This window comes from Girardinichthys multiradiatus, chromosome 23, assembly GCF_021462225.1.
Source record: "Girardinichthys multiradiatus isolate DD_20200921_A chromosome 23, DD_fGirMul_XY1, whole genome shotgun sequence".
In the NCBI taxonomy this organism is placed as follows: domain Eukaryota; kingdom Metazoa; phylum Chordata; class Actinopteri; order Cyprinodontiformes; family Goodeidae; genus Girardinichthys; species Girardinichthys multiradiatus.
Window position 1 is genome coordinate 18,159,873 of NC_061815.1, and position 27,920 is coordinate 18,187,792.

The 27,920-nt window shown below is 40.8% G+C and overlaps 1 protein-coding gene and 1 pseudogene across 4 annotated transcripts; both read right to left on the reverse strand.

Moving 5' to 3' along the window:
• Window positions 1-201: 201 nt before the first annotated feature.
• On the reverse strand, window positions 202-19,280 carry rnf44 (ring finger protein 44). Of its 4 annotated transcripts, XR_007036251.1 has the most exons (12): window positions 17,122-17,620; window positions 15,743-15,935; window positions 14,997-15,219; window positions 14,731-14,898; window positions 12,730-12,903; window positions 12,451-12,612; window positions 11,299-11,408; window positions 9,869-9,956; window positions 4,481-4,602; window positions 4,294-4,393; window positions 4,045-4,199; window positions 202-3,790 (listed from the first exon to the last, which is right to left on the reverse strand). XR_007036251.1 is itself a non-coding variant. In XM_047352977.1 (11 exons), the coding sequence occupies exons 2-11, from the start codon at window positions 15,847-15,849 to the stop codon at window positions 4,137-4,139; spliced, it is 1,317 nt and encodes a 438-aa protein (XP_047208933.1). In that variant the 5' UTR covers window positions 15,850-15,935; window positions 18,969-19,280; the 3' UTR covers window positions 202-4,136. The 4 variants fall into 4 exon arrangements, 3 of the variants coding, with proteins under 3 accessions (XP_047208933.1, XP_047208931.1, XP_047208934.1); XM_047352977.1 differs by lacking the exon at window positions 17,122-17,620 and adding an exon at window positions 18,969-19,280 and having other exon boundaries at window positions 202-4,199; XM_047352975.1 differs by having other exon boundaries at window positions 202-4,199.
• Window positions 19,281-23,438: 4,158 nt separating this feature from the next.
• LOC124860795 lies at window positions 23,439-27,840 on the reverse strand (annotated as a pseudogene).
• Between the last annotated feature and the right edge of the window lie 80 nt (window positions 27,841-27,920).

Sequence of the window (27,920 nt, forward strand, 5' to 3'; positions counted from 1 at the left end):
TGCTACAGAACGTGTGTGGTTGAGGTGCAACTTGCTAAGGTCCAAGTATGTATTGGTGCCTGTCTGTATACCTATGATCCTGTGTGGATTAGAAATAAATAACCCTTGTCCACTCAGTTTTTGTTATCATCAACCCTACACTTTGCTGCTGGTGGTAATTTTAAACTGTTCAGCTGCAAGTCTGATGAGACAAATGCCATATTGGTATACATCATACATTTATTAGTGAACAACCCTCTCAAATCAGCCACAACAGTTAAAAAAAAAATGATTGCACTACTTGGTAAAGCATAACTAGCAATTTTCATTTAAAAAAAGTACAAATCTTAAAAATTTCAAACAGTATACAGATGTATATATAATACACTAACTAGTTATGTTAAATGCTACAAACAATATGATTCCAATGGAATGAAAAATTATAACATTAACAACCATTTCCTATATATAATATATATTAGTCGTTTTCTCCCCCCACCCTTGCAAATACAAACATGGAAAAAAAATGAGGTAACTGTAAATGTGCAAGTACCAAAGCAAAAATATCTGCCTAAACACAGAACACATGCCCCCTGGTTCTGTTCGTGGGTGGGTTAAATCTGATGTTCAGGCAAGGACCCCCCGGAGGCCGAGGAGTGTAAGAACAGTAAACCACTAACCCACCACAGAAAAATATCATTGGTAAACAACAAATGGCAATCTACGGAGCAATCAATCACAAATCCTAAATAAACTTTAGCTGCTTATTGGTAAAACGTTTTTTTTTTTTTTTTTTTGCACCACACAAGCTGTGAGATTATTCATTTAACTCTCAACAGAAAGACTACAAGACTTTGAGTTATCAGTTAAATTAGCTCATTAACTAGGCCTTAAATGGTTCTTTTTATTTAACAAGGTTGCTGGATACTGTCAATTAAATATACTTTCTTCCCCATAAAGGAATAGTGCTAACATTACCATGAATTAAGGTATCTTCTATATGTGAACAATACATTTTTTAAAGATATTCATACACTAAGAGCAAGAGCCCGATAGGCAGATAGAGTACTACACTGAAATAAGTATGACAACACTTTTCTTCCTTTTTTATTTTATTTTTTATTTTTTTACTTAAATCCCTTAAACTATATTGATTTTCACTGACATTGTTTCGGGGTATTGGTATAACATGCTTTAAGAATACATGAGATCCATGACAAACTATTGCATTCACCTGTGTGAGTTTTCATACCTAAAAGCAGAACATCTAGCACCTTTTCACTATGGCTTTTGATAAGACTACAGTAGTATCAGAGCATGTATTTCTCAGTCGTTAGGGCAATAACAGTAACACAATGTATGTAAGATTTATTTTTTTTTTTAAATTTCCCCTATATAAAATGAAGTTAGCGCAATAAAATCTTGTAGTCATTCAGTTCTATTACAAATGTGTGCAGTACAATGCATGGCAGTTATCAGCTGAGCGTTAAGATCCAAACTTCCAGAACCCGAGCCAACTAGAGCTAAAAATCAGCAGGGGTCTGGTTGACGAGCATGCATATTGTGCACCATTAAATAGGTCCCCCACCAGATTTTTTTTTAAAGATGTCCTCCACTGTAACACATTTGTTTTACCTTTTTTTCTTTTTAAAAGTCATGCAAAAACACATCTGAAGTCGATTTAGGAGTGACTTAGGTAGGATAGAGTGCTCTGTGGCACGTTTAAATATGGAATCACAACTGCTATGTCTGAAAATATGGTTGGATTACAAGAACGAAAGTCTAACAGGTTTGAATAATACAATTGTAATGAGTCATCTTCTTTTAAGTGAATATTGTTAACATACGTATTGATCTTTTCTTGCATGCCTGTCTTTAAATGGTGTAATATTTACTATTTCCAACAAAACAATAATATAATTGGTTACGATAAATCATTTATGGTCTAAGAAAACCAACCAAACTGAATTCAGATATACCCTTTTCATGGCATCCGTTCCATTTGAAAAAAAAATGGACTGTTCATATTTATTTATTTTTTATATACCGAGAGGCCCTGAGTGATTTTTTTTTTTTTAACTTACAATATATGCCAGCAAATAGATATGTACACATAGGTTAATTCTCAAAGCTGTGGGTTTAACGAATTTAAATGGCTTTTTTTTCTCTTGAAGGTGGCACACATCAAAGACTCACATTCACTTAAACAAAAGTTAAGAAAAGGCGAGAACCCTTTACACGTCAAAGCAAAGGTTACCACTGCCTGTTAGTGCTCACTGGGGCAGTAAAAAAGACAAGAGTGAATTCCAAGCAAAAGTTCATTCGTTGCCCTTTTCCTTCCGAACCCCAATTATACGTCCTGTTTTCCACGCGTAACACAAGCGGGGGGGGAGGGGGGTGACCAGAAGTCTTACAGTGTTTCTATACTACTGAACACGTATTGGTGACGTGTTGGGAGCGCCACTGGAGACTTCTAACATTCTTCTGTCTTCAAACATCCACACTGAAGCTATAAATACGGTTGCTCTTTTATAACGCCATCAACCATGGCCTAAGACAATGACCTGACCAACTTACCAGATTAGAAGAGACACCCTAATGCAGACATCATTAGTGCTTCAACCGTTTCCTTCAATGGACTTTTCTCTTAAGGATTAAACCAATAAATAAACGTTTTTTTTTCTTTTGTTTTAAAAACTATTCAAAGTGGAAACGACAACGTACGTTTAGGATTAGTAACAGGTTTGTGCTTGTCAACGTCATAAAAAGGCAGATCTGAAATATTTAACAGTAGGCTAAATACGTATATTGGATTTGGCTCACAAGAAAGAAATAAAAAGCCAAAGTCTTCCTAAAAGGGGAAGAAAATGTCCGATCACAGCATGTATTGCTTTCCACGCGGGCTTCCAGAACTCGTCGGGTTCAGCCGCGCCTTTAAACGAGCTCTTCCTTTCTTTTAAAAACAACCAGAGTGTAACCACATGCTATTCTTTTTCCCCCCTCGTGGTACTTTTTTTTTTTTTTTTTTTTTTTATAGGTGAGCAAGCAGTTCTTTTTAGTATGCTTCTATGTCTTTATCTTTTCTTAAAAGTGAATCCTTTTGGTGGCAATGCTTGATAATATTGCTAGTCTGAATCAACAGTTCATGCAAATCCTAGCATGCTGCCCTGTATCCAGTGGTTACACACAAACGCATTGGCTCTGTGAACAGGACAAACATCCACACACGCACACACAAGCGCTATCACACATAAGCGCTCGCACACTTACGCACGCACTTGCTAGAGGAACAATGTTGACGTGGAGAAAGGATTGTAGCACTTGTGCAGTTAATGGCGGACGACCTCAAAAATCCATCGATCCATTACTGCTTTTGTACAGATCTGTGTTCCAGAGGTTGTAAGGGCTCGGAGACACACCTCTCAGCTGCACGTCCCATCACTTGCAGTCCATGACCTCGGGCTCAACAGAATCTGTACGCCACCATAGCAAATCACACTTTCACAACAGCATTGGCAAAGTTGAAAACAATTAAGGAGGAAAACTATTAAAAACAATCGATACGTTATTGCAGAACATACATTATTAACAAGTCACTTTGCCAAACACCAACACTAACATGCATCTCTGATGGTTAAGTAGCGCCTCCAAACACAGATACCCAACGATGAAGTACTCCTAATATTTTTCTGCTAATTGCACAAGGCATCCGAGCGTGTGATCCTCCAGGCTTCCGACTCATCTCCTCCAATGCAGGACTTCTACTTTTTTGTGAACTCTACCAAAATCCACAAATTGAAAAGAGGAAACCCTGTAAACAAAAGCAGCAAATAATGCATTGTAGGGAAAATCTTTGGAATCTGCAAAGTGAATCTGCAAAGTGGGGGCAGAGACAGAAGTGGCTGGCGATCCCAGAGCTCTGGCTGTAGGCTGCTGTAGGCAGTGGGTTTCATGACACTCGGACAGTGAAGATTAGCGGAGGAACAACGCGCTCCAGAAACAGTCCTGGGTTTCTTTATCGTCAACTGAGGGGCAGAAGTAGAGGGTTTGTTAAGCTATATTTACTGGAGGACGCAGGTTATGTGGCAGGTGTCCTCAGCTTTGAGACAGACTCTGGTGGGAGCAGCATTCAAGTTCAGCACTCAGAGACTGGAATCTCACTCCGCCTCCCGGTGCACATCCGAGGCATCCGCTCGACAGATTGGACAAGTGCGATTGGTCTGGAAGCCAATTAGGAAAAACAAGTTCAAACACTTGAGCATCCAGAGAAAAGGGCACAAATAAAATACATTTTGGTGAAAGAATACAACTCACCTTTAACCATTTATCCACACATTTAGCATGGAACTCGTGGTTACAAGGTAACACTCGAAGTAGCTGCCTACACTCAAAGTCACTAAAGCACACAACACACCTGTGGGGAGAAAACATTACACATGAATGATTTCTTTAAGGACAGAATCTGCTTCGACTGCTGCGAACAGCTAGAGGAGAGGCTTACAGCGTTTGCTCAGATAGATGATTCTCTGAGTTGAACCTGTAGGATGGAAGCTGCTCTATATCTGCTTTTGTGAGTCCACGTGGTTTTGCTTCACCCAATCTCTCTGCCAAATTCAGTAGTGCCTTGAAACACAAAAGACACGGGTGCTATTAGGTCTGCTACAATGCTTGATCAAAGAGTGAACAACAGGGTTCCTATGTATTTTTAATCTTGAAATTCCAAACTTTTCCAGACTCAAAATATCCAGATTTATGTAGATGATTCATCTGGCCAGTTCACCATAGAAATGCAAACGTTTTAAACATGTTTTACAGTAATCGGGCTTTAAATACACAATAGAACCCAAAAATGTAAGTGAGGATATATAAAAGACATGAATGAAAACTTCTCTGCTGTTTATAATCTAAAAACCAAACCAAAAAACATACAGGTCCTTCTCAAAATATTAGCATATTGTGATAAAGTTCATTATTTTCCATAATGTCATGATGAAAATTTAACATTCATATATTTTAGATTCATTGCACACTAACTGAAATATTTCAGGTCTTTTATTGTCTTAATACAGGTGATTTTGGCATACAGCTCATGAAAACCCAAAATTCCTATCTCACAAAATTAGCATATTTCATCCGACCGATAAAAGAAAAGTGTTTTTAATACAAAAAACGTCAACCTTCAAATAATCATGTACAGTTATGCACTCAATACTTGGTCGGGAATCCTTTTGCAGAAATGACTGCTTCAATGCGGCGTGGCATGGAGGCAATCAGCCTGTGGCACTGCTGAGGTCTTATGGAGGCCCAGGATGCTTCGATAGCGGCCTTTAGCTCATCCAGAGTGTTGGGTCTTGAGTCTCTCAACGTTCTCTTCAAAATATCCCACAGATTCTCTATGGGGTTCAGGTCAGGAGAGTTGGCAGGCCAATTGAGCACAGTGATACCATGGTCAGTAAACCATTTACCAGTGGTTTTGGCACTGTGAGCAGGTGCCAGGTCGTGCTGAAAAATGAAATCTTCATCTCCATAAAGCTTTTCAACAGATGGAAGCATGAAGTGCTCCAAAATCTCCTGATAGCTAGCTGCATTGACCCTGCCCTTGATAAAACACAGTGGACCAACACCAGCAGCTGACACGGCACCCCAGACCATCACTGACTGTGGGTACTTGACACCGGACTTCTGGCATTTTGGCATTTCCTTCTCCCCAGTCTTCCTCCAGACTCTGGCACCTTGATTTCCGAATGACATGCAGAATTTGCTTTCATCCGAAAAAAGTACTTTGGACCACTGAGCAACAGTCCAGTGCTGCTTCTCTGTAGCCCAGGTCAGGCGCTTCTGCCGCTGTTTCTGGTTCAAAAGTGGCTTGACCTGGGGAATGCGGCACCTGTAGCCCATTTCCTGCACACGCCTGTGCACGGTGGCTCTGGATGTTTCTACTCCAGACTCAGTCCACTGCTTCCGCAGGTCCCCCAAGGTCTGGAATCGGCCCTTCTCCACAATCTTCCTCAGGGTCCGGTCACCTCTTCTCGTTGTGCAGCGTTTTCTGCCACACTTTTTCCTTCCCACAGACTTCCCACTGAGGTGCCTTGATACAGCACTCTGGGAACAGCCTATTCGTTCAGAAATGTCTTTCTGTGTCTTACCCTCTTGCTTGAGGGTGTCAATAGTGGCCTTCTGGACAGCAGTCAGGTCGGCAGTCTTACCCATGATTGGGGTTTTGAGTGATGAACCAGGCTGGGAGTTTTAAAGGCCTCAGGAATCTTTTGCAGGTGTTTAGAGTTAACTCGTTGATTCAGATGATTAGGTTCATAGCTCGTTTAGAGACCCTTTTAATGATATGCTAATTTTGTGAGATAGGAATTTTGGGTTTTCATGAGCTGTATGCCAAAATCATCTGTATTAAGACAATAAAAGACCTGAAATATTTCAGTTAGTGTGCAATAAATCTAAAATATATGAATGTTAAATTTTCATCATGACATTATGGAAAATAATGAACTTTATCACAATATGCTAATATTTTGAGAAGGACCTGTAGTTAACCCAGAAGTGTTAAACCCAAAACCTGACTAGGTAGATGAAGCAACAACTGACTTGTAATCTGCTTGGTCCAACTGATTTTGGGAAATATAAATGTTTTTCCATACTTTTCAAAATTGCAGGAACTCTGGAACAAACAAAGATGCTTGAAACAATGCTGTAGTTTTAAAAATCCTGGAAAAATTTAAGCCAAAAACTATACAGTACATGTCAGATGAGTCAACAAGTCATCGTGGTTCGGTCTCTACCTACTTTTCCATAAGCAAAATAGAAAAATGCCTATAGTTTGGCTATGCTTTCTTTTCTTCTAGAGTGTTGTTCTCAGGTCACGCCAAGAACACTCTGGAAGTTGTGGAAGTTGTTACAGAGGGAAGAAAACTCAAAAAGGCAGCCAGAAGAAGCCAATTTCCTTATTGGTAACGTGTTTAAAAATGAAGCCAGAGGAAACACAGAGACGTAGGAAGCTGATTATCTATAGGGTTTCATTTGAATTACTTTGGCCATAACTCAAGTAAAATAAAAAGGTAATATAGAAGTGAATAGCTAATCCCCAACTAAACGAAATGCTTACCTGAGGGGACACCACAAGGTGGCGATTATGCAAAATTCTGGTAACATTTATTTACTGTCCGGGATTATCATGGAAATTATCGCTGGGTGTGTATTTAACTGAAATAATAAGACAATCTGGCTTTGCAAAGGGTCAGAATTTTAATTATAAAGAGATATGAGAATGAATGTCAATATGTGCTTTTTAAATGACACTACAGGTCCTTCTCAAAATATTAGCATATTGTCATAAAGTTCTTTATTTTCCATAATGTCATGATGAAAATTTAACATTCATATATTTTAGATTCATTGCACACTAACTGAAATATTTCAGGTCTTTTATTGTCTTAATACGGATGATTTTGGCATACAGCTCATGAAAACCCAAAATTCCTATCTCACAAAATTAGCATATCATTAAAAGGGTCTCTAAACGAGCTATGAACCTAATCATCTGAATCAACAAGTTAACTCTAAACACCTGCAAAAGATTCCTGAGGCCTTTAAAACTCCCATCCTGGTTCATCACTCAAAACCCCAATCATGGGTAAGACTGCCGACCTGACTGCTGTCCAGAAGGCCACTATTGACACCCTCAAGCAAGAGGGTAAGACACAGAAAGAAATGTCTGAACGAATAGGCTGTTCCCAGAGTGCTGTATCAAGGCACCTCAGTGGGAAGTCTGTGGGAAGGAAAAAGTGTGGCAGAAAACGCTGCACAACGAGAAGAGGTGACCGGACCCTGAGGAAGATTGTGGAGAAGGGCCGATTCCAGACCTTGGGGGACCTGCGGAAGCAGTGGACTGAGTCTGGAGTAGAAACATCCAGAGCCACCGTGCACAGGCGTGTGCAGGAAATGGGCTACAGGTGCCGCATTCCCCAGGTCAAGCCACTTTTGAACCAGAAACAGCGGCAGAAACGCCTGACCTGGGCTACAGAGAAGCAGCACTGGACTGTTGCTCAGTGGTCCAAAGTACTTTTTTCGGATGAAACCAAATTCTGCATGTCATTCGGAAATCAAGGTGCCAGAGTCTGGAGGAAGACTGGGGAGAAGGAAATGCCAAAATGCCAGAAGTCCAGTGTCAAGTACCCACAGTCAGTGATGGTCTGGGGTGCCGTGTCAGCTGCTGGTGTTGGTCCACTGTGTTTTATCAAGGGCAGGGTCAATGCAGCTAGCTATCAGGAGATTTTGGAGCACTTCATGCTTCCATCTGCTGAAAAGCTTTATGGAGATGAAGATTTCATTTTTCAGCACGACCTGGCACCTGCTCACATTGCCAAAACCACTGGTAAATGGTTTACTGACCATGGTATCACTGTGCTCAATTGGCCTGCCAACTCTCCTGACCTGAACCCCATAGAGAATCTGTGGGATATTTTGAAGAGAACGTTGAGAGACTCAAGACCCAACACTCTGGATGAGCTAAAGGCCGCTATTGAAGCATCCTGGGCCTCCATAAGACCTCAGCAGTGCCACAGGCTGATTGCCTCCATGCCACGCCGCATTGAAGCAGTCATTTCTGCCAAAGGATTCCCGACCAAGTATTGAGTGCATAACTGTACATGATTATTTGAAGGTTGACATTTTTTGTATTAAAAACACTTTTCTTTTATTGGTCGGATGAAATATGCTAATTTTGTGAGATAGGAATTTTGGGTTTTCATGAGCTGTATGCCAAAATCATCTGTATTAAGACAATAAAAGACCTGAAATATTTCAGTTAGTGTGCAATGAATCTAAAATATATGAATATTAAATTTTCATCATGACATTATGGAAAATAATGAACTTTATCACAATATGCTAATATTTTGAGAAGGACCTGTATATCAAAGGGCCACACACTCAACTAATGTCCAAGTATGCTGTGAGACGTTATGTCATTCAGAGAAAACCTCCTGCACCTTATTACTACATTTCTGACAACAAAGTAAATAACACAGCAGTGAGAAGTTATTGATTTACTATCTTGGTAGACACAATTAGCCAACCCCAGAGTATTTCTGGTTCTCCTGCTTCATCTTTAATTTAATAAACATGACTATGTCCACATGCTTTAGCATCTCAGAGATAGGAAACATCTCAAATGCATTTTTCAGTGTGGACCGGTATGACAGTGAAAATCCCTGTACAGAAGCTAAAGTGAGTAAATGTACTTTGTGGTGTGAAGCCCTTGAAGTAATCAATAGGATTAGTAGCAACATCCAAAATACAATCTCATTCAAAAACAACTTAACGTGAAAAATCTGAGCAGAGGCAATACACTAGGGATGAAACAATTAATAGGGTTAATCGTAATTAATCAATTATTGAAATAATCGTCAACTAATTTAGTAATCGAATAATAGTTAACTGGAGTATAGAGACTCTAAAACATGACATTTGCTAGAAAAACATTCTACCCAGAGCTGTAATTAGACCAGAATTGTGCAAACAAATATATAAATTTTTCTTTTAAGATGAAAAACCTTCTTTGTTTGTAAATATGCTCCATGCAGACCTCCTCAAGTGGCCTAGCTTTTCTGGTTCACATTCTGCAGAAAATCTCCTATTAAGCACCTTTTGCTACCAGATTATTAATCGAAAAAATAGTTCACAGATAAATCGATTAGCAAAATACTCGTTAGTTATAGCCCTATACTGTGCATGAAGTGTAATCTGATGTTATTAATTTTGCTGAGCTCACCAAAACAAAAGAGAATCAAAGGTTTGTCCTGGGCTAAAATCCCTTACATCCTATGCTGCCTTCAGCCTAATGTTCTTTCCACCACTTTATAATGAAAAAACCACTAACTTCATAGTTCTCCATCTCCACATCATCGACATCCAGGTCTAAGCTGATGGCTGGGCCCACTGCTGTTGGAGGCACAGGAAGCATTGACCTGAACAGAAAGACAGCCATTACCTGGTGTGCACAGACTGGACCAATCATTACAGCTTCACTACAGGCTCTGCAAATATAGGTCATTTACATTATGCACTATAGAACGCATAAGATCAAAAACAGCACTTGGGTGAACAACATAAGTAATAAAAAGGTAACAAAACTATCAGTCTGAAGTTTCTTTTTTGCTACGAGAAAAGCACATTTGTGATCTTGTACATGTGAGATAAGAGAACGGATTCCTAAAATTCGCCCTAAATATACAGGTCCTTCTCAAAATATTAGCATATTGTGATAAAGTTCATTAGTTTCTATAATGTAATGATGAAAATTTAACATTCATATATTTTAGATTTATTGCACACTAACTGAAATATTTCAGGTCTTTTATTGTCTTAATACGGATGATTTTGGCATACAGCTCATGAAAACCCAAAATTCCTATCTCACAAAATTACCATATTTCATCCGACCAATAAAAGAAAAGTGTTTTTAATACAAAAAACGTCAACCTTCAAATAATCATGTACAGTTATGCACTCAATACTTGGTCGGGAATCCTTTTGCATAAATGTCTGCTTCAATGCGGCGTGGCATGGAGGCAATCAGCCTGTGGCACTGCTGAGGTCTTATGGAGGCCCAGGATGCTTCGATAGCGGCCTTTAGCTCATCCAGAGTGTTGGGTCTTGAGTCTCTCAACGTTCTCTTCACAATATCCCACAGATTCTCTATGGGGTTCAGGTCAGGAGAGTTGGCAGGCCAATTGAGCACAGTGATACCATGGTCTGTAAACCATTTACCAGTGGTTTTGGCACTGTGAGCAGGTGCCAGGTCGTGCTGAAAAATGAAATCTTCATCTCCATAAAGCTTTTCAGCAGATGGAAGCATGAAGTGCTCCAAAATCTCCTGATAGCTAGCTGCATTGACCCTGCCCTTGATAAAACACAGTGGACCAACACCAGCAGCTGACACGGCATTTCTGCAAAAGGATTCCCGACCAAGTATTGAGTGCATAACTGTACATGATTATTTGAAGGTTGAAGTTTTTTGTATTAAAAACACTTTTCTTTTATTGGTCGGATGAAATATGCTAATTTTGTGAGATAGGAATTTTGGGTTTTCATGAGCTGTATGCCAAAATCATCCGTATTAAGACAATGAAAGACCTGAAATATTTCAGTTAGTGTGCAATGAATCTAAAATATATGAATGTTAAATTTTCATCATGGCATTATGGAAAATAATGAACTTTATCACAATATGCTAATATTTTGAGAAGGACCTGTAAATACCAATTCTCTAAAGTTCATTAACAGAGTGCTTTTCTTGTAAGTACTTACAGGAAGTAAGGAAGGAAGCCAGGGTAGTAAGATGGAGGCGGAGGGGGGAGAGGCTGCTGCAGCCGAAATCTTTGTCCATTCACTCGCCGTGGCAGCATGTGGGGATATGGCTGCAAAATGGATGAAAACAAAACATAACACTTAGATCAACAAACTCAAGTAAGACCTAACCTGTGACTGTCATTTTTATTTATTTCATCGAACTACAGCAAGCTGAGGTATCTTGGTGTACAAATGCAATCTGGCAAAACTGAGAAAACTAATGCAGAATTAACAGCTCAGGGTGTTTTTTTTAATAACAAAATTATTATTTGGCTCAATTTAGTCCTGCAACACTAGGTTAATTCAGGCTATAAATACAGCCTGAATTAACCCCATTGTAAAACAAATATAAATATTTGTTTTACAATATCAGCAAAGCCCTGCTTTACTGCTCTCTCACACACAGCGTGACATCTCTGTTCCTGATATGAATAATCATCATTCCTGGCAGGAAGGCTAGAAAAACATATTTTCACTGCTGCTGAAGTTTCTTTTATCATAGTTATTTAAGGTCTTTGAGACTTTTCTATAATCTGCTTTACTACAACTACAGATTGGAAATTGGCTACAAAACAGATTGGTACAAAAAAAACTGAAGAAATGTTAGGATGTGTTTGGCCTGTGAGCATCAAAAGCTCTGATTCATTTGTCTCAACATCAATATTAAATCCATCTTCAGGCGTTATTAATAAGTTACAAGCCTTTTCAATGTTCCACAAAAAATGACCATAAATAAAAACGGTGAAGAAGGATATTACTACTCAATTATATAAGCGAACACTACTTAATAAAGCAGAAAACGATAACTAGTTAGAGCTATGTTTGACAGATAAAACATTGCCCATCTTTTATACATACTAAACTCATCATCTCTTTACTGGGTAAGAGGCAACTACTGAGGTGTGTTTAAGCAACTTGCTTCTGCACACACTGCACCAGTTCAGCTGCTCAGAGGACCCCGGTATGAGCTCATGGATGTAGTGAATGTTCTCCAGCTTCGAATGTGAGTTTCAGAGCAAGTGTTAAATAGGTCATGCTAAAAATTAAAAAAAAAGAGGTGAGGGCACTGTCATTTTCCCTTCAGAAAAAAAGACTAGCAGGCTATCTTACCACTCCGAAGGGAAGTTCCTGATGCAGAGGCTCTTGAGGAAGATACTGTAGGGGCAGTGAAGGAGGCAGCGCTGGTGGATGATGAGAGGGAGGGTAGGAGAAGGTGCCTAATGGGTGCTGGTCCCCTCTTAGGTCAACTTCATTGTCTACCCTCTGTAGAGGCTGGCAGCAGAAAGCACTTATTGTCAGACTCAGTAGATTCTTGCACACCAGCTCAAAGGATGTAGAAACATTCTCAGGTTTGTTGAGTTAATATTAACAAGGGTTTATAAGACTCACCATGCGTGGGTGCTGAGGCTGTAAAGGGACAAACTGGCTCAAAGGAGTAAGGTGCGGCGGCTGGTGGGGGGGTACAGATGGGGTCGGGTGCAATACAAAATGTTCGCTGGACATCAGCGGTGGAAAAGCTTGATAAGACACAGGTATATGCTGCATGGTACACGCCTGTATGAGCTGGGGAGAAAAGACGGCAAAGCAAAAACAAACGTGACTTTCAGGGAATCAAACACAATGCTCCAGAATCCTCCAGGAACATAAAGCTAGTTTTCTCCTGATATTAACAATAAGGCAGCTTGGATGAGAGCATGTTGTAAGCATGTAGTGAAAGGAGGCAACACAGTCCAGAGAAACCAAACCACTGACAATACGGGCACGAAACCAGGCTAGCAAAACAACTATTTCTACAACACAACATACAGTTCTTGGCAAAAGTAGTCATAGGACTTTAACTTTTTTTTTTTTTACATATTGTCACATTACAACCAAAAACTTCAAAGTACTGTACTTGACTGATTGACACAAAGTAGCACATAAATGAAAAGTGGAAGAAAATGATAAATAGTATTCAAATTCCTTTACAAATAGAAATCTGCTAAGTATGATGTGACTTCAGCCCACCAGCAGTTACAACTGTGTAATCTTTTTGGGTACGTCTCTAGAAGCTTTACACATCTACAGCAGGTAGGTTTCAAGAAAATATTGAGATAACTTCAAAAATGATTATCCTTTGTTTTCCAGACACTTGTCATTCTTTAACATTACATGTGACTTCCTATAGCTCTCTTTTAGCAGCTACTTTGTTCTTGCCACTCCTCTATAGAGGAACAGATTTATATACTTCATATCTCACAGCTGTCCCATCAAAAGATGTTCATACCTGAGCTGTGAATATCTGCAGTTCCCCTAGAGTTACCGTACCTTGCTTGGTTCTCTAATTAAAGTCTGGCCCGTCAGTGTAGGGGGACAGCTCTGTCTTGGTGCGTTTAAAGTTGTACTTTACTCTTAGCATTTTCATGATGATGGACTGAAAAGAGCTATGTGAGATAATACATATTTACTGTACTGTTTGGTATTTTCATTCATTCATCTTCTATACTGCTTCTTTCATAATGGGTCACGGGGGAGCTGGTGCCTATCTCCAGCAGTCTACGGGCGAGAGGCAGGGTACACCATGGACAAGTCGCCAGTCCATCGCAGGGCAACACAGAGACATACAGGACATACAACCATGCACACACTCATTCTCACCTAAGGGCAATTGAGAGAGACCAATTAACCTAACAGTCATGTCTTTGGACTGTGGGAGGAAGCCAGAGTACCCTGAAAGAACCCACGCATGCTATGGGCAAACATGCAAACTCCATGCAGTAAGACCCCCGGCTGGGAGTCGAGCCCAGGACCTATTTTTACTCTGCTTTAAACTTCTCCACATATTTATCCGTGGCCCATATGGTCTTGGTCTTCATGATGCCATTTGTTCCCTAATTTTCTCTGTCAAACTGACATCTTCAAATGACACTTGTATTTATATTGACATTAAATTACACACATGTGGACTCTATTTACAAACTAGGGAACTTCTAAACAGAATAGCTGAACTGAATTATGTTTAGGAGTATCGGAGTAAAGGGGTCCAAATACCCATGGACACAATTTTCCTTCTACTTTACTATTACAGGCTACTTTGTGTTGATCTATCTCATAAAATCACAACAAAATACAACTGAATTTCTGTCTGTAAAGTGACAAAATGTGAAAAAGTTCAAGGGTTATCAATTCTTTTGCAAAGCATTGTATAAAGCTTCTCCACATAAAACAAACCAAAAAAAAAAAAAAATCCACTGTGTTTTGCTAAGCTGCCAATTACTGTGCAAACATGAAGACTTAAGTTATAAAACCAAGCAACTCGCTTTTTTGCCGCAAACAGTGACAGATTGCATGGCTGGTATGGTTTGCTACATGGATGCCACTGACATTTAAGCTCTTCCTTTTCAAACTCACAGGAGGAGGAAGGCAGCAGAGCAGAGAGAGCTGTCCGCTGAACATTACCGAGCATGCTGGGAGCTGCTGAGTGTTGCACCCTGGAAGGGGCTGCCCGGTGTGAATGGGAAATCCATGGGTCGTCACCGTTGTAACAGTGTAAGATATTGGAACGGATCCCTGGTGCATCTTTTGAAATGAGAGGTAAGGAAGGGGTCGGTGAGAGAATTTTAATCTGTGTCCAGTCAAATTTAAACGAAAAAGTTGTTTGCTGGTGTTGTGTTTACCTGCTCGTGTAGATCCACCATGATGGGGCTCTGCTGGGGCAGGTGGGCAGCAGGGTGAAGCATGCGTGCTGCTGTGCTGGTGTGGCTGTACTGTCTGGACTCATCTAAAGGAACCTGTTGGGGGTGTTGGGAGAAAAAAAGGTGGTGGAAGTTCTCATCCTGCACCTGGGAAGCGTGCAGTACAGGTCTGTCTCGTCTCCCCCACTGGCGTCTCACTGGTGGGCTTTAAAATCAAGCACACAAAATAAAAGAAAAATGATGCATTCATTGCTGCTGCTTACTGCAGAGGAAATGCTCCTTAACAAATAGGCAATATAAATTTGTTTGCAACACACTGGCTCACTCACCAATGCATCTACATGGGTAAACAAATGAATGGAGTGTAGAGCAAATGTTGGGGATAGTTATGGTCTCCCAAATTTCAGTGGAACACCTTTAAATATTTTTTAGTTTTTACTTTGCTCCATCGCATGAATTTTCTGGTAAATTCACAAACTACTGTGCTTTGTTTGTTAACAGCCCGCCATATTTACAGCCCATCATACGATTACACCAATTTAACAAAGTTTACTAAGAAGAAATGCGATTATAGACCAAAACTCAACTTATGATGTTTTGACCCGATCTCCCAGATTTCCCACCTCAGTTAGAAAAAAAACTTTAACTGCACACGTCAGAGGGTTAGGTTGTCTTTTATTTTTAAAGACGACAATTTGACAAAAACAAATGAAGAGAAGAAATGTCACCTTCTCCTGAGATGCACTGGGGCGTTGCAGGGCTCTCCGAGGAACCTCCTGGGGTTTAAGGGGGCTGTTGGTGGCAGCCTATTTACTGCTATTTCCCATGGTCGCATTGGTGACGTCGTGCAGACGAGTCACAGTCTGGGGAAGGAAAGTGTACAGTGGAGGCCCTTCTATGTTGTCTCTGATTGTCTTAACCCTGTGGGGTGGGGGGCAACACAAATTAACAAACCACGCTTTTCAATGCACATGAGTTTTAAGCATCTTTGGACTAGTTAGTAAGTATGCAACCATAGAAAATTATGAGTTACAAAAAAAAAAGTATTTTTTTTAGAAATGTGGCAAAAATTAAAAGGTGAAATTGCACTTAGTCACAATTTACTGTCATTGCATTAAAAAAAGAAAAATTCAAAGACATTTTTCAGACATAAAATATTGTCTCTTCATTGTGACAACAGGGACCCCACTTTGAAAGTAATCAGGTTCTATACCTAAATGTGCACAATGAAGAGCATTACATTTTCAATTTAATTACATTTTCAATCCAGATTGCAATAACCTGAGGGAACGACTGTTGTCTATCAAATTTTCTTTAAAAGAGCTTTTTTTTGGTTTAGATCATTTTTGTGTGGTATCGTAGTAGACACCTGTATGATCTTTAAAGTTTATTTTTCTGACGCATCTGTACCTGTAACTAAAACAAACATTTCATAGACAGATTATGTACTAACTGTAAAGAGAGCTCCTGATATTTTTTAAATCTTTTTTTTAAGGACAGGCAGCAGATATTAGCTCATTATACATAAAACGCAAGTCAGCATATATCGACTTGATCATATAAATGACTAATTTGTATATTTTATTTTACGATAAACAGACTAACACCTGCGCAGAGTATATATATATATTTTGTTTTGTTTATGCGTGAATGTCAATAACTGAACGCAGCGGAATAAACAGGGGTCGCTGTGGCTTGCCTTGACAGAAACATGGAATGCCATGTGCTCATAGGACAAAGCAACAACAAAAGATGTGATAGGCATGCAGAACTGCTAGCAATCACACCGTTTATGAGGACACTGCTATGTTGCAGGAGTTTTCTTTTAAGACTAAGGCAAACCATTGTAGGGACCATCGAAATATAAGAAACCAATGCGCTTTGGCCAGCTTTAAGTCTTTACAAGCTGTGAAAACGTAGTGTGTCCTTTAAGCGAAGCTATGCTAATGCTTTGTCCAGCTCTCCCCAGCTTCAGATGACCCGTCAGCTAATCATAGCTAAGACATACGCGCATTTTCAGCGTGATTATAGAACAGTTACATGTTACACCAGAGAAATAACACATTCGTCAGCCTGTTACTATAAGCTAAAGTGAAACAGAGCTTACTTTTTTAGCTAATTTGCTTCCTTGGTGACTGAAGAAGACTGCAGGTGTTTTAGCTTCCGAAATCTCGCATCCCATTCAAGTTATCGTTTTTTTTCAAGATTTTCTTTTTCTAGGCTAATTTCATCGTCCGACATAGGATATAATGGTAACAGGCTATCAACAAACAACCGTTTCTTCCGACAGATATTTAACAATAAACGTCCCCGACGGAGCTTGTATTAGCTTGCTAACGTTAGCCACCTTACACACGCTCTCTGCTGCTGCATAGGAGAGCCGTGTTATCCGGAAACCATGGAAACGCTAACCGTTACCGACACCGTCTTCCTGAGCAGGAAACGCCGTTAACGGTCGTACAAAGCGAATGTTGTTTCCCCAACGACAGAAAACATCCCGTTGGCGCGTGTATGATTCTTGAAGTGCATTGTTATGGCAAATCCCAGCCCCCCTCGTGTCAGCGACCAATCAGGGCGCAGAAATCGCAGACAGCAGACATCCCAGACAGAGTCTTAGCTACAGTGTATCAAAACAAGTGGGGCCTGTTGTTACTAGCTTATAAATAAAATACTGCCTCATACGTGGCAGGGAATCCTAAAAGTAAATATGTAGAACTATGCCGTTAAATACAATTCTGCTGTACATTTGTGTGATAAATACTTTAATTTCCTTCCAGTGTAGAATAGAATAGAATAGAATAGAATAGAATAGAATAGAATAGAATAGAATAGAATAGTTCCTTGATGGGAAAGGTTTCAGAGTATCAGGATGAAACACATTGAAAACAATACAATAATAATAATCTATAGTGGTTGTAAAAAATACAGGTTGAAAACTAGTTATAGCTTAAAAGAAAATGACGACCGAAAACATACAACAATACTTAAATATAGAATAGCTGTACAAATTCTGCAAAAAATATTATGTGTACAAGATTATGAAGATCTAGGCAAGGGACAGCAATAAAATGAACAGTCATTTGTTTGTTCAGAGGAAAGTTGGCTGTAAAGCCTAACAGTGACTGGGGGAAAGACCTGCAGTAATGATGATTATTTTAGGTTAGGAAATATAGTCATAATATCCATGACAAAAACAAATCTAGTTGTATACATGAACAGGGTGCCCATAAGGTCTAGGTTTGGGTACTTACACACTGAGAGAATTAATTCACTCAGGTCAAGGGTCTAGAGCTAATACTTAAACCTATGAGCGTTGAATTAACTATATACTTGCCATTTTAAAAGTGATGTAAGTTATAGTAATCTTTCTCAATGTAAAGACAAGGCGTCTCTCCACTGAATCATAAAGGCTTTGATTTCGTTAACCTTTCACTGAGCTTTGTGCTGACTCTTACTGGAGGCCAGCGCGTCCTGGTTATGTAATATTGTACTTGCATGATCCATTCAGCTCTCAGCATCTGTCAGGAGAAAACTTGCATCTATGCCTTTTGCAGGCCAATGACTGTAGCTGCAAAATCAGATGCTGCCGTTGATGATCATCAGGGTAAATTCGGCCTTATCTGTGAGGCCCGTTTGGTCTACTAAGACTTGTAAAATAATATCGCGTTATTTACTTTAAACTCCAAAGCGCTGAAGCGTGTATTGTGTTCTGAATGCATCCAACTTCTGCACCTATTTGATGGCAGTGAAAGGAGAGAAGCCGCTGGACGCAACATGCTCTAAATGTAAACATTACACCATCGCTCTCGGTAGCAGCAAAACAAGGAGGGGCTGGAGGAGGTTGAGAAAGATGACAGCCCTAACAAGCAAACTACCTTGCATAACAAAATGCCGCGCAACTCTGCGTAATTCCACCGAGCCAAAGCCACAGCAAGAGGGAAAACGTGCAGTTACCTGATTGTTAACGTGCAACCATCTGATTTGTGATATCTCCCTTATAAGGCTCTCATCTCGTTAGGCTAAGTGCGGCATCCTCTGGTCGGCTGTTGCCGTGTGGAACATTCCGTGGATTTCACCACTGCTGGGGAAAAAGGTCCTAGTAACAAGCGCTCCACATTATCAGCACACACTGATAATGAATTGTGCCGGGGTATGGCTTTCCAACATCCAAGCTTATACCCGTAAAAGCAGCATTTTTGGTTATGCAGCGCTAACCCAGCCCTGCGGATGTTTTGGGTTTTTGCAGTTGTCTCTTACACCCCCATTTCGGCGTATTGCAAGGGCAGGAAGTACACGGCGCGCGGCCATTTTTACCGTAAAGGACAGAAAAGTGTCTCAGTCTGACTTGAAAGTTCAAAGCTCGTTCATTCTGAACCTTGAGGATTCAAACCCTTCGTAGTTATTTTAGTTGCAAGTTGCAAATGTTTCGGTTTGCTTCACGCAATTCAGTTAAACAGAACTAGTCATTGTTACACACTATACCGTGTCATCTCAATAAATTAGAATATAATCAGAAAGTTTCGTTATTTCAGTAACACATGCTATTTACAAACGGACTTATTAATTTTAAGCGTTTGTTTCTTTCATTTTTGAATATTATGTTTTACAGGTAATGAAAACCCATATTCTAAAACGTTAGTGGGAAGTTGGGTGGAAGGAGAAAATGTGGTAGATAAAGGTACATGCGCAACAAGGAAAAAAGCAGCATTGAAAGTGTTGTAAAATTTGAGTTTTTACTCTCTTTCCTCCCTGTGCACCACCGGCTCTGTTTCTCTCCAGTTCCGAGACCCAACCAGTAAAACCAGCAAAGTATTTACCTCGTGAAATAATGAGAAATTGTTAAGTATAAAATCAATGTTTAATGCCAAAATGATCAGTGTACACAGTATACAATCACCTTCGGTACCGGGCCCCCCTCAGCCCATCTTAGGGATGAACTGAGAGGAGCAAAGAATGGAGCGTGAGTCCTGCTTTTATCTATGCCTGTTCTTAACCCTCCTAAAGGGTGTCATCCTCTTGTATCAGTTTATCCTTGACTATGTGTTGCATCTTATGTGACATCAACAGTTATGTTGTGTAAGCTGTAGCAGTGAGCGGTGCGGCAGATAAGCAACTAGGGCAGATATATTTAATCAGGGCAGCAAATATGTGATTAGAAAAGGCCACGGAATCATACATCCATAACAAAAGTATTATGAAGCAGCGCACACTTGAGAGTGGTGGTGAAATTAACAAGGCCTGCACTGCAGCTGGAGTCAATGCTTCCACAGATGCTGCATACAGCTGTGTCCAGGATATTTGCTACAAATGAGGAGAAAAGGGGCGGGCCTGTTGCACAGTGTTCCAATGTCCTCTTTTTAGATCAAAATTGTAAATTTGATCAGACTTTCAGAGGAGGACGAAGGGAAGTCTCTAAAATTTAAAGTTTTTTGAGGTCCAGTGTAACGTTTAGACAGTAAGAGGGGATTTGGCAAGCCATGCAATCTGCTGGTGTTGGTCCACTTAGTTTTATAAAGTCCAAAGTCAGTGCAGCTGTCTACTAGGGAACTTGAGATGAATTCAGGCTTCCCTCTGCTGACAAGCTTTATGGAGAGGCTAATTTAATTTCAGCTGGGAGTGGTACATGCCCACACTGCCAGTGTCATATGGTAATAGATAAAACTTTTTAAATCTTTCACTGAAATAAAACAATTTTGGTAGGGATATTTTAATTTATTGAGAGATTCGATAAACTTATAAGCTTTTAAAATAGAATTAATATAATTAGCCAAAACTTTAATTTTTTACATCAAAGCTCTATAATATAGCAGGTACTAAGCCACCTGGAAATTGCATTGGTTAACTTACTGATGCTCAAATGTTAAGCACAGCAATTTAGGTTTATTATTTCTACAGAAAGAGTTGAGAAGCAAATTTAGAACTGATGTTTTTTATAGGTAACACAAATATTTACTGCAATATGGACATATTTATTTCTCTTATCCACAATTTATCATCTTAAGTTGCAGCTTGTGACTCGTAAGTCACAGGAACTTTCTGCACTTTTGCTCAAAGCTGTCTCCCTTTATCAAGGGAGACACCATTTTATACCCACACAATACCATTTCATCCCTTTCAACATCCAGCCTATTTTTCCTGGTAGTTACATATTTTCATGATACAAAGTCAATCACATCTCACTTATTATTTAATTAAACTACACTATACACACTTGAACAAAATTCTTGGTACCTCTTGGTCAATGAAAGAAAAACCCGCTATGGTCACAGAAATAACTTGAATCTGACAAAGGTAATAATTAATAAAAAAATCTATAAAAATGAACAAATGAAAGTCAGACATTGCTTTTCAAACACGCTTCAATAGAATTATTTAAAAAAATTAACTCATGAAACAGGCCTGGACAAAAATGATGGTACCCTTAACTTAATATTTTGTTGCACAACTTTTTGAGGCAATCACTGTCAATGAGATTTCTGCACCTCTCAGCAGGTATTTTAGCCCACTCCTCATGAGCAAACTGTTCCAGTTGTCTCAGGTTTGAAGGGTGCCTTTTTCAGACGGCATGTTTCAGCTCCTTCCAAAGATGCTCAATAGGATTTAGGTGAGGGCTCATAGAAGGCCACTTCAATATAGTCCAATGTTTTCCTCTTAGCCATTCTTGAGTGTTTTTAGCTGTGTGTTTTTGGTCATTATTCTGTTGCAAGACCCATGACCTGCGACTGAGACCAAGCTTTCTGACACTGGGCAGCACATTTCTCTCTAGAATCCCTTGAGAAGTCTTGAGATTTCGTTACACTCTGCACAGATCCAAGACACCCTGTGCCAGATGCAGCAAAGCAGCCCCAGAACATAACAGAGCCTCCTCCATGTTTCACAGTAGGGACATTGTTCTTTTCTTCATATGCTTCATTTTTCCATCTGCGAACATAGAGCTGATGTGCCTTGCCAAAAAGTTAAATTTTTGTCTCATCTGTCCATAGGACATTCTCCCAGAAGCTGTGTGGCTTGTCAACATGTAGTTTGGCAAATTTCAGTCTGGTTTGTTTTCAACAGTGATGTTCTCCTTGGTCGTCTCCCATTAAGTCCACTTTGCCTCAAACAACGTCAGATGATGCGATCTGACACTGATGTTCCTTGAGCTTGAAGTTCACCTTTAATCTCTTTAGACATTTTTCTGGGCTCTTTTGTTACCGTTTGTATTATCCATCTCTTTATTTTGTAATTAATTTTCCTCCTGCGGCCACGTCCAGGGAGGTTGGCTACAGTCCCATGGATCGTTGGGTTACTTAACGTAATCCCTGCTTCTTTGATAACAGAGTGAGGTGTTTCACTATGGGAATTGCCTCAGCAAGACCACCTACAGAAGCTCCAATGACATTACGTCTGTCTGTGACAGACAGGTTGAGCCGTGTCCGTGGCTCCACCCACCAACCAATATCACGGCCAACCTATCCTACTCAACTCATTCTAGGCAGGTTTCTTTCCATGCCCATGCAGGAAGGGATGTGATGGTGAAACATCTCACTCTGTTATCAAAGAACCAGGGATTACGTTAAGTAACCCAACGTTCTTTTTCTTACTTTGCTCGGTGTTTCACTATGGGAGATATAGCCCCCTCCCGGACTGCATGCTGACCCCAAAGCCAGGTATGGCAGCAAACCTAATTCAGGGCTAGGCAGACTTTGACATCCCTACTTGGAGCACAGCATGCACTAGCAATGGCTGGGCCACATCTAGCCTGTAAAACCTCACAAATGTGTGTGGTGTAGCCCAACTGGCTGCAGCACAGATGTTCTGAACTGACACAACCCGGAACAAGGCCCAAGAGGTGGCCATGCTCCTGGTAGAATGGGCCCCACACCTGTAGGAGGCTCTGAGCCGGCACATCTATATGCCAGAGATATATCCTCCACAATCCAGTGTGCTAACCTTTGGCGTTAGACAGGTTTGCCCTTAAAAGCAGTGGCCCAAGACACAAAGAGAAGGTCAGCTCTCCTAAAACAAGCTGACCTGTCCACATAAGCCCTTAGAGCCCTCACTGAGCATAAGCAATTAAGGGCCTCCAGCACCAGAGTGAGGTCCCATAATGGCACCAGGGGCTTAGAGATCGTCAATTTACGCCATGCCCCCCTCATGAAAAGGCACACCAAAGGATGCTGATCCACAGGTTTGTTACCAAAACCTAAATGACAAGCTGAAATTGCAGCTAAATAGACCTTAATAGTTGAACAGGCCTAACCCTTTTCCAACAAGCTCTGCAGAAAACAGAGCACCTCCACCACTGAACATTGAAAAGGAATGATCTGTCTTTCCCCTCACCATTCCTCAAAAACCCGCTATTTACTACAGTAAAGAGAGCGAGTAGAAGAAGCCCTAGCATTTTGTATTGTGTCAATTACCTCTGGAGGGAGACTGCTGCATTTAAATTCCACCATTCAAGGGCCAAGCCCAGAGAGCCAGATGATCTGGGTGAGGATGATAAATCTCCCCCTGAGCCTGAGACAGCAGGTCCTTGTGAAAGGGGAGGGGCCATGGTTCTGCTGACAGAACTTGGATTATCTCTGCCACCCAGGGCTTCGATGGTCACCATGGGGTGACCAGAATCAAAGACAAGCCCTGCTCTCTAACTCTGACTAGAGTTCGGGATATTAGACTGACAGAAGGGAAAGCATAGAGCAGCACGCTCGGCCACGATTGCGCCAATGCGAGGGTGGAGCGTCTGGATCTGACAGGAAGAAAAACAAGGGGCAATGATCGTTTTCCCATGAGGTGAAGAAATCTACGGTGGCCCGTCCGTATCTCTGCCAGATCTGTTCCACCACTTCCCTGTACAGAGGGTTACCCCTGGATAACAGATCCGCCCCTCTGTTCAAAAGTCCCGGTAAGGTGCTGCACAAACCGAAAGAACTCTGGTACTGCTCCAAATAATTATTTCCTTTGCCACCACCGTGGAGTTGTCTGTCTTCAGTAAGACGTCGCAACCGATCAAATAGGGCATGAAGTGTTTCAAAACCAGGAACACTGCATGTAGTTCCAGTGTGTTGATGTGGAGCTGTGCCATTTTTGGCAACCATACACCATTCACAGTTCTGCCCATCATGGTCGCAACCCAGCCCGTCAGGGACGCATCCGTAGTCAGGGCAACCCTGGATGGTACCGTTCCTAATGGCACTGCCGGGTTTCCCCACGGCCAAAGAGCTGTCACACATGCCAATGTTACTTTCACTCTGCGTGACAGATGACGGCGGGGACATTGACGCAGTGATGCAACCTACCGCTGAAAATCCCGTATCATCAGAAGCCCCAGATGGACAACGGAAATTACCGATACCATGAGGTCAAGGAGCCGCAGGCAAAGTCTGAATAAAACAACTTTTTCCAACCGAAACTGTGCCATACACCGAATGAATGATAAGATCCTCCCCTCTGATAATGTGACATGGTAAGCGAGGGAGTTTATTCTGAGACCCAAATACTCCGGACCAGGCAACTCTTTGCCCAGTTTATACTGAACCCGAGGTTGATGAGGTGGCTCATCACCGCCCGGGAGTCGCTGACTGCTTGATCGCTCGATCGGGAGCAAATGAAATAGTCGTCTTTGTATGAAAATATTCTGATGCCGCTTGTCCTCAGAGGGGACAGCACCGCCTCCACACACTTGCTGAACACCCTTGGAGCCAATGACAGCCCGAACGGAACGGTTTGAAACTCGTATGCTGTGCCTTGATAAGCAAACCTGAGAAACCTTCGGTGTGGAGGGTAAATGCCGTTGTGAAAATATGCGTCCGAGAAATCGATATAAACCCATCTCCCGGACGAATGGAGCGGTACAGAGCCTTGTGTGTTAACATCCTGAATGTATACCTGCGTAAGTGACGGTTTAAGACACGCAGGTTCAGTATGGGGCGTCGTGATACGCCGTCTTTCTTTGGAAAGAGAAAATAGCGTGAGTAGAAGCCCTGATTAAACTCCTCGTCTACTAGGGATGCAATTTCGTCTTCCAGGACGTGTGCTGAATCCCCGCTGGTAACTGAAAAGAGCACTCGGTTGAATTTCGGAGGTCTCATGGCAAACTGCAGTCTGTATTCCTTGGAAATTATGGCTAAAACCCAAGGAGAGACTGTCGCTCGCCACGACACGTTAGCCAGACTGTTAGCCAACCCTATGTTAGCAATTAGCGCTAACCAGAAACCAAGCTCACCCTTATGTGTTAGCTTGGTCTGCACAAACGTTGCTATTCTGTTAATGAAAACAGAACAATACAGAACAGTTCGCCTCTACGCAGTCACTGCTCCAGACGTTTGGCCAATTACAAAGTGCTTCTATCAAAGCACACACCCAGCACGTTTCAGGCCTGTCCTGGTACTGCGTTCAGCGACGTATTCCTTTACGGAAGGCCTAAGAACCGTTAAGCAGAGCCAAGCTAGCCTAAGCGTGCCGAGGGAGCTTTGCTGTAGTCTTCACAAGAAGAAGGAAGAAAGCGAGAATGAGTTGAGTAGGATAGGTTGGCCATGATATTGGTTGGTGGGTGGAGCCACGGACACGGCTCGACCTGTCTGTCACAGACAGACGTAATGTCATTGGAGCTTCCGTAGTTAGTCACGCTGAGGCGATTCCCATAGTGAAACACCGAGTGAAGTTAGAAAAAGAACTTATATTTCTGAATAATATGTGTAACTGTTGTCACAGGGACATGAAGCTGCTTGGAGATGGTCTTATAACCTTTACCTTTAACAAGCTTGTCTATAATTTTCTATGTAATCTCCTGAGACAACTCTTTCCTTCACTTCCTCTGGTCTGTGTCGAGTGTGGTACACACCATGTCACCAAACATCACAGTGACTACCTGTAGCCCTATATATAGGCCCACTGACTGATTACAAGAATGTAGACACCTGTGATGCTAATTAATGGACACACCTTGATTTAACATGTCCCTTTGGTCACATTATTTTCAGGGGTACCATCAATTTTGTCCAGGCCTGTTTCATGAGTTTATTTTTTTTAAGTAATTCTGTTCAAGCATGTTTGAAAAGCAATGTCTTACTTTTATTTGTTCATCTTCAAAGAATTGTTATTCATTATTACGTTTGTCAGATTCAAGTTATTTCTGTGACCATTGTGTTGTTTTTTTTCATTAACCTAGGGGTACCAACAATTTTGTCCATGTGTGTATTGGCTCTTAAAAAACGATGACCTCTGGTAAGACTTAAATAACTTTAAGTGACTTCTTGCTGGTAGATACTATATACCAGAATTACATTATAAAACGACATTTTGCTACTCTAGACTGATTATAGAAAATAAAAATCATTGAAGTGGTTGCAAAACCTCCTCTGGTGTGTATAGATTGATGCATGGGCAGTATAAATTCTGCAGCAGCTTTTGTCATTTTGGTTGTTTCATAACTGACTTTTTCCAATAAAACAAATACCAAGAAAACTATTTGACAACTGTTCGAAATGGCAAAGCTGCAAAATGAACAGCACCTCTGAAAATAACAAATATTAAAGCAGCGTCCTCACCCACAAAAATAATTTTAAAAAGCCTCCAATGATCTGCTTAAAAGGTTGTCATAGGGCAAAATTCAATTTGAGGATTATAAACAATCTCATGAGTTTTGAAACAACACTTTGTACTTTTAATGCTGTACTTTCCTGTCCTTAACCTGTGCTGCAGTTCTAACACTGGCAGGTACATATACAGGAAGATTCATTTCAGCTCTATTATTTTCTTCATGTTCTTTCATAAAAAAAAAAAAAAGTTTGCATCTCTGTTTATGAAAAACAAGGATTTTTTTGGTGCTGCCTGTATAGCAGTTAAGATAAATTGTTACCTCGTTTAACCACCACAAGATGGTGCTCAAAATGGTATTAAAAGTCTCCCAACCCTACATTTTTTTTTATCACTCATCGTCAATGACAGAGAAGGGGGCCAATAAATTATTCCTGCCAGTGGAAAAAAAGAACAGTAAATGCATCCATATAAATATTATTTATTTCAAAAACACAGGCCTAGATATGCCTTGGTCATCCTTTTTTAAACTGCCAAGATTTACAATAATAATAATAATAATGTTAATAAGATATGATAAAATACTTTATGGTCATTGTGCAGTAAAGCGAAATTCTGTTGGAGATGTTCCCCAGATACAAAGAAAAAAAAGAAAGTCCTTCATGTGAGTAGTTGGTTCAGTGTGGGAGGGGTAGAGTTAAGAAGAATCACAGCTCCGTGGTAGAAACTGTTCCTCAGCCTGGATGTGCACTCACTTAATGTCCTGTTGCGCTGTCAGAAAGCAGGTGTTTGAAGAGTTTGCGTCTGGGGTGTGTGCTGTCTCTGATGATACCTGCAGCCCTCCTGGTACAACGGATTGGATGAATGTCCTCTAGTCTGGGGAGTTGGGTGCCGATCATTGTTCCGCTGTCCTGACGATATGCTGGAGAGACTTCCTGTCCTCTTTGGTGCAGCCAGAGTACCGTGCTGCGATACAATTTGTGAGCACTGATTCAATGCCTGACCTGTAGAAGTTCACCTTTTGTGGGAATCGAGCCCTCTTTGATCACCTCAAGAAGTGAAGCTTCTAGAGCGCCTTCTTGACTGTTGCTGTCGTGTGTACAGTCTAGGTCACATCGTGGCTGATATTGACTACGAGGTATATGAGGCTGTGCACGACCTCCTCTCTCTTGACGTTGATGGTAATGGGGTGACCAACAAGGAACTTACATCTTCTGAAGTCCAGGATCATCTCCTTTGTCTTAGTCGCGTTGAGGATCAGGTTGCTGTCACGCCATGTTCTCAACCTCTTCTCTGTAGGCAGCCTCATTGTTGGATGTGATTCTGCCTATCATGTTAATAATTATAATAATAATAATATTCAGAATGTAACATGTAAAAAACATGTAG

Excerpts from the sequence above, each read along its gene's own strand:
- rnf44 (XM_047352977.1), bottom strand. The coding sequence starts at position 15,849 with ATGCGACCATGGGAAATAGCAGTAAATAGGCTGCCACCAACAGCCCCC. Across the intron at positions 12,613-12,729 it reads AGCCTCAGCACCCACGCATG|CCTCTACAGAGGGTAGACAA; the intron begins GTGAGTCTTATA and ends TTCTGCTGCCAG. Across the intron at positions 11,409-12,450 it reads AGGAACTTCCCTTCGGAGTG|CCATATCCCCACATGCTGCC; the intron begins GTAAGATAGCCT and ends TCCATTTTGCAG.